Source organism: Petaurus breviceps, unplaced genomic scaffold, assembly GCF_028583685.1.
Source record: "Petaurus breviceps papuanus isolate PSGF00001 unplaced genomic scaffold, PetGlider_PUasm1.0 186, whole genome shotgun sequence".
Classification (NCBI taxonomy): domain Eukaryota; kingdom Metazoa; phylum Chordata; class Mammalia; order Diprotodontia; family Petauridae; genus Petaurus; species Petaurus breviceps.
The window spans coordinates 27,261,919-27,274,634 of record NW_027185798.1 but is presented as its reverse complement, the minus strand read 5'-3'; the positions used below and the strand labels follow the sequence as shown (position 1 = coordinate 27,274,634).

General features: G+C 44.6%; 1 protein-coding gene across 1 annotated transcript in view; it reads left to right on the top strand.

Moving 5' to 3' along the window:
- Positions 1–1,055: 1,055 nt before the first annotated feature.
- Positions 1,056–12,716, top strand: part of LOC138162109 (acid-sensing ion channel 2-like) — a 99,259-nt gene continuing 87,598 nt past the window's right edge. The window contains exons 1-2 of the mRNA XM_069089186.1: positions 1,056–1,133; positions 10,653–11,231. Coding sequence (XP_068945287.1) covers positions 10,677–11,231 — 555 coding nt within the window. The 5' untranslated portion in view covers positions 1,056–1,133; positions 10,653–10,676. The remainder of the gene's footprint in view (positions 1,134–10,652; positions 11,232–12,716) is intronic.

Here is a 12,716-nt window from a genome sequence, read left to right as displayed (position 1 = left end):
TGTAGGCTATGTGTATGTGTGTATCTTTCTGTGTGGGTGGTGCTTATGTAGGTCATATTTATGTCCAAGTAGATTTGTCTAAAGGCAGCTTCCAGGAAGGTATGAATAGATATCTCTAGAATTTCACCTATTCTTCTCCAAGGGAAACTTTGAGGCCTGCCAGGAGGGGAGCAGAAGATTGGGGTCACAAGCTGGCCTAGTTCACTATTCACAGATTGGGGATGGTCAACTAGAATCGCACACATACACACACATGCATATACACACACATACACACATATATACATAAATACATGTATATAAATATGTATATACACACATATATATCTTATAGATATTGTTAGCCTGGGGGGAATATGTAAAAGTCAAATAAAGATAAATAGACCTTGGGAATATAATAGATTGATGCATGGGACACTGAGTGCCTGAGTCATGCATGTTCAAAGAGTTTATTGCAATTAGAATGGAGTAGTAGATTGAGCACTGGGTCTTGGAGGCAGGAATACTTGAGTTCAAATCCAGCCTTGGACATTTAGTACCTGTCTGATCCATGGCAAGTCATTTAACCTATATGCCTGCCTCAATTTCCTTGTCTGTAAAATTAAGACAATAATAGACCCCCTCCTTCCTAGAGCTGTTCTGAGAATTAAAATGAGTTAATACTAGCAAAGCAATTTGCAGACCTTAAAAAGCTATATAAATGCTAGCCATCATTATTGATAGGATCAAAATCATTATTTTCAATGGACAGAAGGGGGTAGAGTGAGGGGCACAAGGGGGGCTGGACGGAAAGCAGTAGGGAAGCTGATGGCTTTGGGGCGTTTGGGGGTGATGATGGGGATGCTGCCATCATATATAGCCCTGAATTCTCTTCTAAGGGTGACACTTGCAACCACTGATTTGCAACACAAGAGGGAGAAGAAGCTCCATTTATAAAGAATCCAAGCAGCTACAAACTTCTCTGGCCTTTATCTTTTCTTAAATGCCCACCCCTCTTTAAAAAAAAAAAAGGCATGGAATTGCTTATCATTGGCTGTTTTAATAAAGTTGTTGTTGAAACCTTGTTTGCTGGCCAATGGCCTCGGGAGTCTGAACGTGTTGTGTGGACCCTTGACTCTGACGGGGAAAGAAAGGTAGGAGCCATAGACAGGGTTGTGTTCCTGGTTCTCTCTTCTCTCCTCTTCCAGAGGGTCAGATAAATTAAAGAAAAGAAGAAGAGGAGAAAGAAGGGAGAGGAGTGCAGATTTAGAGCTAGCCATTAAGCCCAAATGAAGCAGAGAAAGTCAAATGATTTTCCCATTATCCCATAGCTGGTGGCACCGTGGAGAGAGCCCTGGCCCTGGAAGACCCAAGTTCAAATCCAGTCTATGTGGCCTTGAGCAAGTCACTGACCCCCTGCCTACCTCAGTTTCTCCATCTGTAAACTGGGGGTCATAATAGCACCTATCTCACGTTGTTGTGAGGATCAAATGAGATAATATTGTAAAGTCCTTAGCCCAGGGCCTGGCACATAATATGTGCTATATAAATGCTGATTTCCTTTCTTCCTTCTCATGCCCAAACCACATAATGAGTAAGTGTCTAAAGTGGGATTTGAAGCAAAGTTTTCCTGAAGTTGGGCAGGTGGGAGAACTTTTCCCTTTCTGAGAAGAGTATCCTTCAGGGTTTCTTGGCATTACAATTAAGTCCATTTATTAAAAAAAAAAAGAATTATGAAAAAAGTGTCCCTAAAAGGTTTGAAATCCTCTGAGGCTCCTTAGAATTCTCCATTTATGATTATTTGATGACTCAGCTGACTTGTTGGGGTATCATCTAACACCCAGCTATGTTCCAGGAAGGGACCTCAGTCATTCCCCTGTTCTTCCACTGATTGACTCTGTGACCTGGAGTAATTATTCACTTAACTCTGGGCCTCACTTCCCTCATTAGGAATATCTAGGGGTTATATTAGAAAACCTCTAGGGGTCCTTCCTCCTCTAATCTGACAAGAGTCAGTAGGACTGGGCAGAGTGAGTGCTGAGCTTACAGCCAGGGAGTTTTGGCTTCAAATCCTGCCTCAAGAAACTAAGTAATTATGTGACGCTGGGCAACTTACTTAACCTCTCTAGGCCTCAGTTTCCTCACATGTGAAAGGGTGAAACTAGTAGCACATATCTCCTAGGATTGTTGTGGGTATCAAACTCAGTAATATATGCAAAGCATTGTATACATATTAAAATCCTATGTAAATGTCACTTCTATTACTACTACAGTTATTTTATATTATTATTATACTTTCCAACTCTCAATTCTATAGTCCTATAGGCAATAGGGGAGTCTCACTTTAAGAAAAAATAAAAGAAAATCTCACCTTCCTAAAAGTATAAATTAGGGGGCGATTATTCACATTACAAAGACTTCTTTGATTTGAAAAAGAAATCACAGCAGGGTCCCTTTAAATAGAGAACTCCACTGGAGGGTTTTTTTCCTCCAAGATCTTTAACATGACAGAGGTTGGCAATACCAAAAAAAAATGTAAAGCTTTAGTGTTGGGAGCCACTTCTGGGTGTAGATCAATCAGAAATAAAAATAAAACATTGCTGAAATCCTGGGAAAGCGAAAAGGCAAGATTCAATCTGAACTCTGCCTTAATTTTTTTTTTCTTAAGGAATATACCCTGTGAGTTTCAATTATATTTGCATGCAATTTCTGAGCCTCAAAGATTTTCAGAAAGAGCTTCCAATAATTTTATTGAAAATTCATATGTTAACTGGGGGTTAGAAAGGACCTTCCCAGAAGAGGAGCAAAAGGGGCACCTAGACTCACATGAATTAGTTTCATTCCTGGGGGTAACTTGACCATAAAGAGAGGGGATCAGGTTTTTCTTGACTTACCTGATTCATAATGTCCTCACCTTAGAGTAGATCTTGGAAAAATCTCTAAAAATAAAGCTGAAGTATAGTTCATATCTAGGAGTCTCCCCTAAAAGAGAAGAACAATTTTCCTTCTAGAATATGTGTTTCATATGCAAAGTAGATATCAGGTATGGGGCAGCTATTTATTTCCTCCACTGCTTAAAACTAAAACTCCCATGATCCATGTACAGAGAATAAAACACAGAATAGAAGAGGCAGTCCAGGGATCTGAGATCCAGCTTCCAGCTTGCCTAGGTCAGTACATGTTCTCACTACCACATGCTCAAGTTGTAGCCACTGTTGCTTCTGGGGATGGGGAGAGAGAAGAAGAAAAAGACATCCTTTTTCCCTTGACGGAAGTCCAAAGGATAGCTAGCAGAATCACCTTCAAAAGAATGGAGGTGGAGACTTTGTACAGCTGTGTACACATCAGCTGTTGCTGACCTCCCTAAACATAGGCGAAGAGAAGGAGAAAGTAAGGAGAGAACAATACCATGTTGACTTTCTTCAGAATTTTGAGATGACAATAATAATGATAATAGCTGGCATTTATGCAGCACCTGAAGATTTGCAAAATATATACTTTATATAATCTCATTTGAGCCTTAGACAATTACTGAGAGAGGTGGGGGTCAGATTTTTTATTATCCTCATTTTACACATGAGGAAATAAGGCCCAGAGAGGTTAAATTATTTGTGATCCCACAGGGAGTTTGTGTGGGAAGTAGGATTGGAACCCAGGACTTCTTGACCCCCAAGTCCAGTGTTCTCTTATTACATAACATTGCCTGCATGGCTTCTTGATTTCCCAAAGAGATTATCTTAGTCTCAGAGTTGTGATAAGGCATTTGTGTACCTAGACACATTGAAAGTTGTATGCTTTGTGACTGGGATCCCTTGTGTTCTTTGGATAACAGATACAGCTTCATGGTTCACAAAAACAAATATCCCGTGAGCAGGATTTTCCTGGCATTTAAACTGTGCACATTTCTGTAAAGGATTATGATAAAGTATCTTTTGTTATGCCCCCTATATGTTATCCTCTAGGTAACTTACCTACCCCTAGTTCTAGCTCTGCTCAGGTCTGGGAGAAATGAATTCCCATGGCTGGGTCTTTGGGAAATGGTTCTGAAGAGGTGTCTTTCTGGTCTGTTTGCTCTGCCACAAGAACACGGGGAGTTGGGAAGACTGAACCAGTCTGTCTGTCTCTGTCTAGTACAGGCAGCTCATCCGTCCTCTATTGCCGAGGTCCGAGAGGTGGGGCCTTGAAGAGCTGACTCCAGAGTACTCTGTCATTATCAGGCATCTCAGTTCTTCCAGACAGACTCCCTCTTGTCCTGCGTCCCAGGGATAGATCATTGCCAGAGGCTGAGGGGATGACAGGGGAACCACAGAGTCCTGGCCTGTGAGGGAATGGGAGACAGCCCAACACCGAGGCAGGGGAAGCTATTTGAGGACAAGGTATGAAGCAAGGGTTCATAGAGAAATCCTGCTGAATAGTAATAATGGCTGCAGAGGGCACTTTGGCAGCAGAACAGATTCAGAGGAACAGAGGGTGTGCTAATCCTGGAGGAGCTGAGGAGTAAGAGCTGAGAGCCCCAGAGCATGCCCTGGATATGGCATTTGGCTCAGCACTGCCCCGTTTTTAATGGGGACCCCACAGCAATGGAATTTGAGATCATTTGACCAGGGCTAGAGTTAGAAGAGTCACATTTTAGAACTGGAAGGACCTTAGAGATGTAATTCCTGATTATATAGAGGATTGCATCTAGGTGGCACCATAGTGCACAGAGATCCAGGCCTGCAGTCAGGAAGACTCATCTTCCTGAGTTCAAATCTGGATTTGGACATTTAAAAACTGTGTGACCCTGGACAAGTCACTTCTCCCTGTTTACGTCAGTTTCCTCATCTGTAAAAGGATCTGGAGAAAGAAATGGCAAACCACTCCAGTATCTTTGCCAAGAAAACCCTCAATGGGATGAACAACAACAAAAATACAGAGGGGAAACTGAGGCCCAGAGAGGTTAGGTGACTTGTCTGTGGCCACATACCTAGTTACTGGTCAAAGATGACTAGAAGACTAAAAGTAAACTGCCTGGGAAGACTGGGTCTGTTAAGCAAATGAATATTTCAAACTAGGTTGCTAAGAGGAATGTTTAACCTAGAGAAGAGTATAAGCTTTTTTTAAGGACTTTGAGGAGTTATTTGTATGTAAATGGTTGCTGCTAATTACAAATGAGTCTTATCTATTCATTAAAACAGGACCTAAAGTAATACTTCTTGGAAACTCTTTATGAACCATTAGCTTGAATTACCATATGTCTTAGACAGTAATAAAACTGCATTCCTCTTAAGATATCCTGTATTTCAGACTTAATTTCAGATCCAAATTTCCCCCTGCTTGTCTCAGAACCTTCTGCAAATATTTGATCCCACGAGGGTCATTCATTGCTTGAGAATCAGCAGAAAGACTGACCATGACAGGGACATTTCCCAGGGAAATGGAAATCTTTTATGCTTGAACCTTGGATGTAAAGGCAAAACCAGAGGTCTGACTTAAGTACCTTGTATGAAACAGTTCTGGGGGTTATAGTGGGCCTGCTGGTTCAGCACAATGCAGCAGTGTGATTTGGTGGACAAAACTATAACGTGATCAAAGCCGGTGTTAAGAGATCAAGAGGTTCCTATGCTAGTGGGCTTATAGCCCCCCTGTACTGTCCCCTGGCCAGATCTCATCTGGACTACTTTGGTTTGGCTTGGGGCTGCCATTTGAGCTGGGGCAAAGTGGATAGAGTTCCTGAGTTGAGATTTGTCCTCTGATACTTATGAGCTGTGTGACCATGAGCAAGTCACTTAACCCTGTTTGCCTTAGTACCTCATCTATAAAATGAGCTGGAGAAGGAAATGGCAAACCACTCCAGTATATCTGGCAAGAAAACCCCAGATGGGGTCGGTCACAAAGAGTTGGACACAACTGAACAATAACATATTTAACTTATTAGATTGTATGCAGAGGTGGGTGACCAGAATTGTGGAAGACTTCTCAATTATGTCACACATGGCTCAGTTGAAGGAACAGGGCTCCTTCAAAAGAAGAGATTTGAGGATGGAGTAGGATGGAGGGGGAGAAGTGGTAGCAGGTTTTCAAGTATTTAAGAGAAATTTGATTTTCTTGGCTTGACGGGACTGTGAAACTAAGCAAAGGGGAAAGGCATTGGGCCTAGGAATCTCAGAGGGGGAGTGGGCCACCCATATAATCATAGAATCAAGGGATCCCTGAGTGATTTTGTGAAAGGTAATAGTTCTATTCCTCCCACAACTAAAATCCCTTTTCCAGAACCTTTGCAATGCTAAGTAAATGAAAAAAAAAAGTTTTGTTCTTGATACTCATCTGGCTATAGGCCCCTCATAGTAGAGAGATCACCATTGGATTACAGTCAGAGACCATACTACTTCTGTGAAGCTGGGAAAGCTCTTTGGGCCTCCATTTTCTAGTTTTCACAATGACGGAGTTAAGCTAAATAATATAAGTCTGAGGTCCCTTCCAGCTCTCAGTCCTATGATACCCACTAATTAGGCAGTAAGACTTCCTTGAGGAAGTCACCCTTGATTAACACCACCATTGTCTAACCCAGCAACATGATCTTATTCTTCTGTATTATTTCTAAAGCTTTACCATCCCCATCTCAGAGATGTACAACTAGAAGGAATCTTAGGGGTCATCTAGTCCAATCTCCTCATTTTCTAGATAAAGAAACAGATCCAGAGAAGTTAGATGAAGACTTGACCAAGTCATGAGTGGTAAAGTTGACATTCAAACCCAGATCCTTGGATTCCCAACCCAGCACTATTTACACCAGTGATGTCAAATACATATAGAAATGGATCCTTGCTGGCTGCGTGTTGACTTAGAAAATCACAAATTAACATTATTTATGTTTTATTTATTTTATTAAACATTTCCCAATTACATTTTAACATGGTTCTGGTCAAACTCTGGTTTTGTGGGCTGTAGGCTAAGGGCTTGACATCTCTTTTTAGACTGTACCACATTGCCTCTCATTCCTAAATCTTTGAGGTAGATGAAAAGCAAGGTTGCTTTCAAGAGGTTACTTGTCTGGACAGTCTAGCAGCCAGGGGAACAGACTACTCTGGAGAACAGAAGAAAGCAAGGGATTTGAGGAGGGAATTTGAGGACAGAAATCTGAAATTGTGAAATTGGATGAAGAAACTTGAGTCATCAGAACCCTGGTTTTTTAGAATCCATCTTGGGATGTGGAACCATGAGAATTTTCATGGTCTAAATTAGGAAGTCTCCTCTTCTGCTGTTTGCATTGGGAACCTTGACTGCTATCTTCCTTCTTTCTAGCTGCAAGGGCAGCTGATGCCTTGATGATTTTGTCCATGTTTAAATGGCTTTCAAAATGACCTTGGCAAATTATGGACCTAGTGGTTAACAACTTCAGGAGAGCCGCTGTTTCTTTGATCTAGGTAGAATTCTATCTCAGAGTCAGGATTAAAGTAAGGAGAGAGGAAAGAAATATTAAGAAGCTACTGTGGTAATTGTCATGAAGATAGGGAGAAGACAATCAGGCTGTCAGAGAAGACCAAGGTTGCAAGGTCTTCTTAGGTACACATCAGAGAGGAATAGTTTCCAAACTTCGATCTACAGACACTCAAGGCTGTCAAAAGATGTTCTTATGATAAGAAAATTAAGCTGGCATATTGGAAAGAACACTAGAGTTTGTATAAGATGATCTGGGTTTGAATCTTGCTTAGCTACTTAATACTTTGGATAAGTCCGTTATACTATCTAGGGACCTCAGTGTTATCCACTAGAAAAGGGTTGAACTAGATTTTTGTCTATGATCTTTTCAAATTCTAAACCCAATGATCCAGGCACATTTCCCATCTGTTTGACTTGTCTCTTTACAAATCTTCAGCCTGTAACATATCTGGAAACTGGGGAATGGAGACACCATTCTGAAGTTATCCAGCACCTAATTTTAGATAGCAAGGCAATAGAGTGAATAGAAAATCAGCCTCAGAATCAAAAAGACCTGTGTTCAAATCCTGCCTCTGATGTATACTGGATAGGAGAACCTAGGTAAGCCATGTGATTTCTAGATGCCCCAGTCAGCCTTCTGAGATCCTAAATTGTAGATGTGCTGGTCTACAGTGTTAGGGGCAGGTGCTTGTATCTGAATCTATACAAGTTGTTTCTCCATCAGATCTTCCCTGTACTAATAAAACCATAAATCCAGCTTTAAAACATGGAAAACCATCATATTGAGAAATGAGTATGGAGCTTCCTTCCCCTAAGAGAACTTACAATTCAAGAGAGGAGAAAAGATAGACAAATTCAATTCATATCCAAAGGAAGAGACCTATTTCCCAAAATAAGGGCATCTAAGTGGCTCAGTGGATAGAGTTTGGAATCAGGAAGACTCATGTTCAGAAGTTCAAATCCAACCTCAGACACGTACTAGCTGTGTGACCTTGGACAAGTCACTTAACCCTGTTTGCCTCAATTTCCTAATCTGTAAAATGAGCTGGAGAGGGAAATGGCAAACCACTCCAGTATGTTTGCCAAGAAAACCCCAAATGGGGTCATGAAGAGTTGGACACGAATAAAATGATTGAAGAACAGCAAATCCCCAAATTCCAGACTGGCATTAAGGGTGTGATGGGATAGATGGGGCCTTAAATCACATTGTCTTATTGGGGAGTATATGAGGCCAAACAGGGAGAGCTTCCTGGCTGGTTCCAGCTGGGGGTGTTATCACCCTCATTAGTAGACCTGGCATCAATAAACAAGCGTTGAGCACACAATGCCACTTGCTGCTTCAAAAAATGACTGAAAACACCCCCAATTTTGGACTGGCTTCAGAAAAAGGCCAGATTGGATCCAAGACACTCTAAAGCAGATCAAAACAAGGGGAGAAATGCTCTCAGCTGCTCTTCTCTCCTCAAGCATCACTCCAAGTCTGTTAGTCAGGCTAGCTGTTGGATACAGCTACAAGGGGAGCTGAATCCCCTGGAGACGAATGTCAGGTCGGTGGGAGGGAGGGTTTCGGATTGTCTAGTGGACTGGGGAAGCATCCTGTGTTTCCTTCTTAGCTTGGCAGTACAGCCAGAGGTTGACTATTTCATCTCTCTGTTTCTCTGTCCCTTGGGAGGTGACAAGGATGCAGGAACACTTTGCCAGGACTGTCTAAATTGACTCCCTAGTCTTGAGCCCTGGCATGGAGCAAGGCACACCCATTTGCCAGCTGGAACTTGATGCCAATGGAGTTTTGGAACCCAGAGGTCAAATCAGAGGCTCATCCTTTTCTTCAATCCACAGCTGTGCTCCCATCTGGCAAATCCTTAGGAAACCACACACACACACACACACACACACACACGCACAAGCTGAGTACATTAAGCCCTACCTGGAGCCCCAGCTGTCACATTCTTTTTCAGGTACCACTTCTTCTGCCATATACTTAATGGAGATTGGGGGACCACCTGTTGCGATGTCTCCTGCTATGAAAGGAGTGGGGAGGGAGAACCTGACCTCCCCAAATGCTAGAGATACCTGTCAGATTCTTCTTTCCTGAGTATAACAGGACTTTGATCCATTCTCCTTAACCTCATTCTTCCAAACACCCAAAAGGAAGGATCTTTTCTAGTAACAGAATGGCACTTCCATGCCCATCCCTCAACTTAGATCCAGTCCCCTTGCAAAAGGCTGGAGCCCCTCTTTGCCATTTAGGCAAGCATCCTGTGGAACAAATCAATGAAGTGCTCACTTCGGAATGATTGCTGCCCACCTCAAGCCTGAAGCCATTCAGTTCCCTGGGAGAGAGGCAGAAAGGACAAAATGAAACTTTTTACCTGTGCCTAGCATCCATAACCAGAAATCACTGTCTTCCCCACCTCCCCAAGCTGCTGCATGGGAGTGGGTGGATGGTAGCTTTATCTAGGGACTTCTGTTTCCATGTATCTCTCCTCTCCGTGGTTATGATTATGTTTTTTTTTTTTTAGCCTCTTGCATCCCTCTCCCCTGCTCCTAGATCAGCAGCCCTTCTTCGTCTCAGAGGAGGCTGCCTGCTGGCATTTGGAACACTGCCCATCAGAGGAATCTGGGTAGGAGGGAGGGAGCCGAGGAATGAGCAGGGGAAGGCACAGGGTTCCAGAGTCCAGAACAAGGGTGGGGGGATAGAGCAGATCCAGCCCGTTGCCCTGGCTGCCGTGGGCTGTGCCGATGCTTTGCGGCACATCAGCCCATCTAGGCTGACATCCCTGTAGATGCTTAACACAGGGCATTATGCACTGGTTAACAGGCTGGGAGCTGCTGAGAGACTTGTTTTAAGCATTCTCTCTTGCTTGCTTTTAATCTTGTCTCTAGTGGTGTGTGTGTGTGTGCAGGGGAAGGACTTTATTTCCATTGGCTAAGCCCTCCCTTCCCACCCACATTTCTTCCACATCACCTTGGTGTCTCCCCCAAATAAAACCAGCCCTCCTTATCGCACTGAGGAACGAGGTAGAGTTTGAATGGATTTTATATAAACACTCACCCTGCCAAGCGACCGCTGAGCTCCCAGGATAAACTCACAGCATCTGGCCTGGTTCTCTCCTTCTGCTCCCTCCCCCCCACCCTCCCCTCCCTTCCCCTTCCCTACCCCACTCCACTTCACTCATAAATAAGGGTTTAAGCATATTCAGGGGGAATCAAAACTCTCCCTCTCTCTAAATTCACCAACCTGAACTCAGTTTCAGGATTCCAAGAAGGTCCGGATGGATCTCAAGGATACCACGAGTGAAGGCAGCCTGCAGCCATCCAGCATCCAGATCTTTGCCAACACATCCACCCTCCATGGCATTCGGCACATCTTCGTGTATGGGCCCCTGACCATCCGCCGCGTGCTTTGGGCAGTGGCTTTCATGGGCTCCCTGGGCCTGCTGCTGGTGGAAAGCTCCGAGCGCATCTCTTTCTACTTCTCCTACCAGCATGTTACCAAGGTGGATGAAGTGGTTGCCCACAGCCTGGTCTTCCCCGCCGTGACCGTCTGCAACCTCAATGGCTTCCGCTTCTCCCGCCTTACCACCAATGACCTGTACCATGCTGGGGAGCTGCTGGCCTTGCTCGATGTCAACTTGGACATCCCCAATCCACACCTAGCTGACCCCACTGTCCTGGAGGCCCTGCGGGAGAAGGCCAACTTCAAGCACTACAAACCCAAGGTCTTCAGCATGCGAGAGTTCTTGGAGCGTGTTGGCCATGACCTGAAGGATATGATGCTGTACTGTAAATTCAAAGGGCAGGAGTGTGGCCACCAGGACTTCACCACCGTGAGTAACTTGGTTTTCAGTTCACTTTGTGGTTTTCCTTTCCCGGCCATGAAAAGTGCTTGGGGAACTCGAGTAACTTGGTTTGGAGGTCCGCCGATACAGGAGAGCAGGGCAGCAGGCCATGCCTACAGTGAAGGCCGGAAGCAGGGGCAGGCTGGTCGGGCAGCCAGCTGAGTTTTTCAGAGTTTGGCTTGCCAGTGACCAGATTTGTGGAAAGGAGAGCAGCTTGCCGAATCTCAGTGTTCTGTTCAGAGTCATGTAGTCTGTGCATCAGGGAGCTGGTGGTCAAAGAACCCCAGCCTCTGGGAGGATCTCTGTGGCATTGTGGACTTGGCCTTCTAGTCCTCTGACAGGGAAGAGTCCTCAGCTAGCTATCCCGGAGCCCCTCGGTGTCTGAGGAATATGATTGTAATGCTTCAGCAGTGGCTGTTGTGCTGGCTCTCTCTCTCTTTCTCTGCTTGGAATTGGAAGAAGTCAGGAGGCACAGGCAGAATCAGCTGAAGCTTCTGGGCATGGGGGCAGGGGGAACAGTAGGAGATCACGGAAGGAGGGTGGCCTGCTGATGAGGGGATGGTTCAAGTGGCATCTCTGGCTTGGGACCCAGGTGGTGCTGAGATGCTGAAATAGACAAGGGTCCTTGTCTTTCTCATCTGCATGGAATTTTGAGCTTGTTGTGGGGGGAGAGGAGAGAACAGGGAGAGAAGGGGAAGGGAGGGGAGGGGAAAGGGCATCCAGGTCTTCCTCCATCTGCTGCAAGGTTCAAAGAGAGGATATTCTCCAATACATTTGGAGAGAATTTCCAGACATGGACTGCAAGGAAGGATGCTCACTTTAGATCTCCTCTGAGGGTGGAACAGCTCTGCCTGGTCCCGGAGCTCAGTCTGATGCCTCTGTATGTACTGTAATGTAACAACGTGATAGGAAGATGAAAAAAGAAAGAGCGGTGGGCTTTGAAAACCGTGCTGGACTGAGGAAGAGTACAGAGCTGAAGAGGGTAGAAAGTAGAGGGTGATGTTTCTCATATTCAGGAAGGTGATCGCTGGAGGGGAAGGAGGAAGTCAGAGGAAGGCAGGGATGCTGTGGAGGGGGGAGTGGATGTGAGGGAGGAGGGGGGAGGGGATGGTAGGGATGAACTGTGACTGGGAAACATCCTCTGATTACCGTGCTAATAGACTGCCAGGCATCTGTTCTCAGAATAGGTCACTGGGAAGAAAGCTGCAGGAATCTCATTGAACTGAAGCTGGTCAGAAGCCTTGTACTCTATGAGTCGCTCCCATTCTGAGGGTTGCCCTGGGATTGAGCTTTGCAGTGGTCCTTGGGCTGCATTGGAGATATCAGAAGCCTTTAGAGCCACCATGCCCTGAGCTAGGATTGGGCTTTTTGGACACCAAGTGTTTGAATAGAAATGGGAGGGGATGCTGTCACCAGGATTTGTTTTGGCATCCAAGGGTTGTGTGTTTGTGTGTGTGTGTGTGTGTGTGTGTG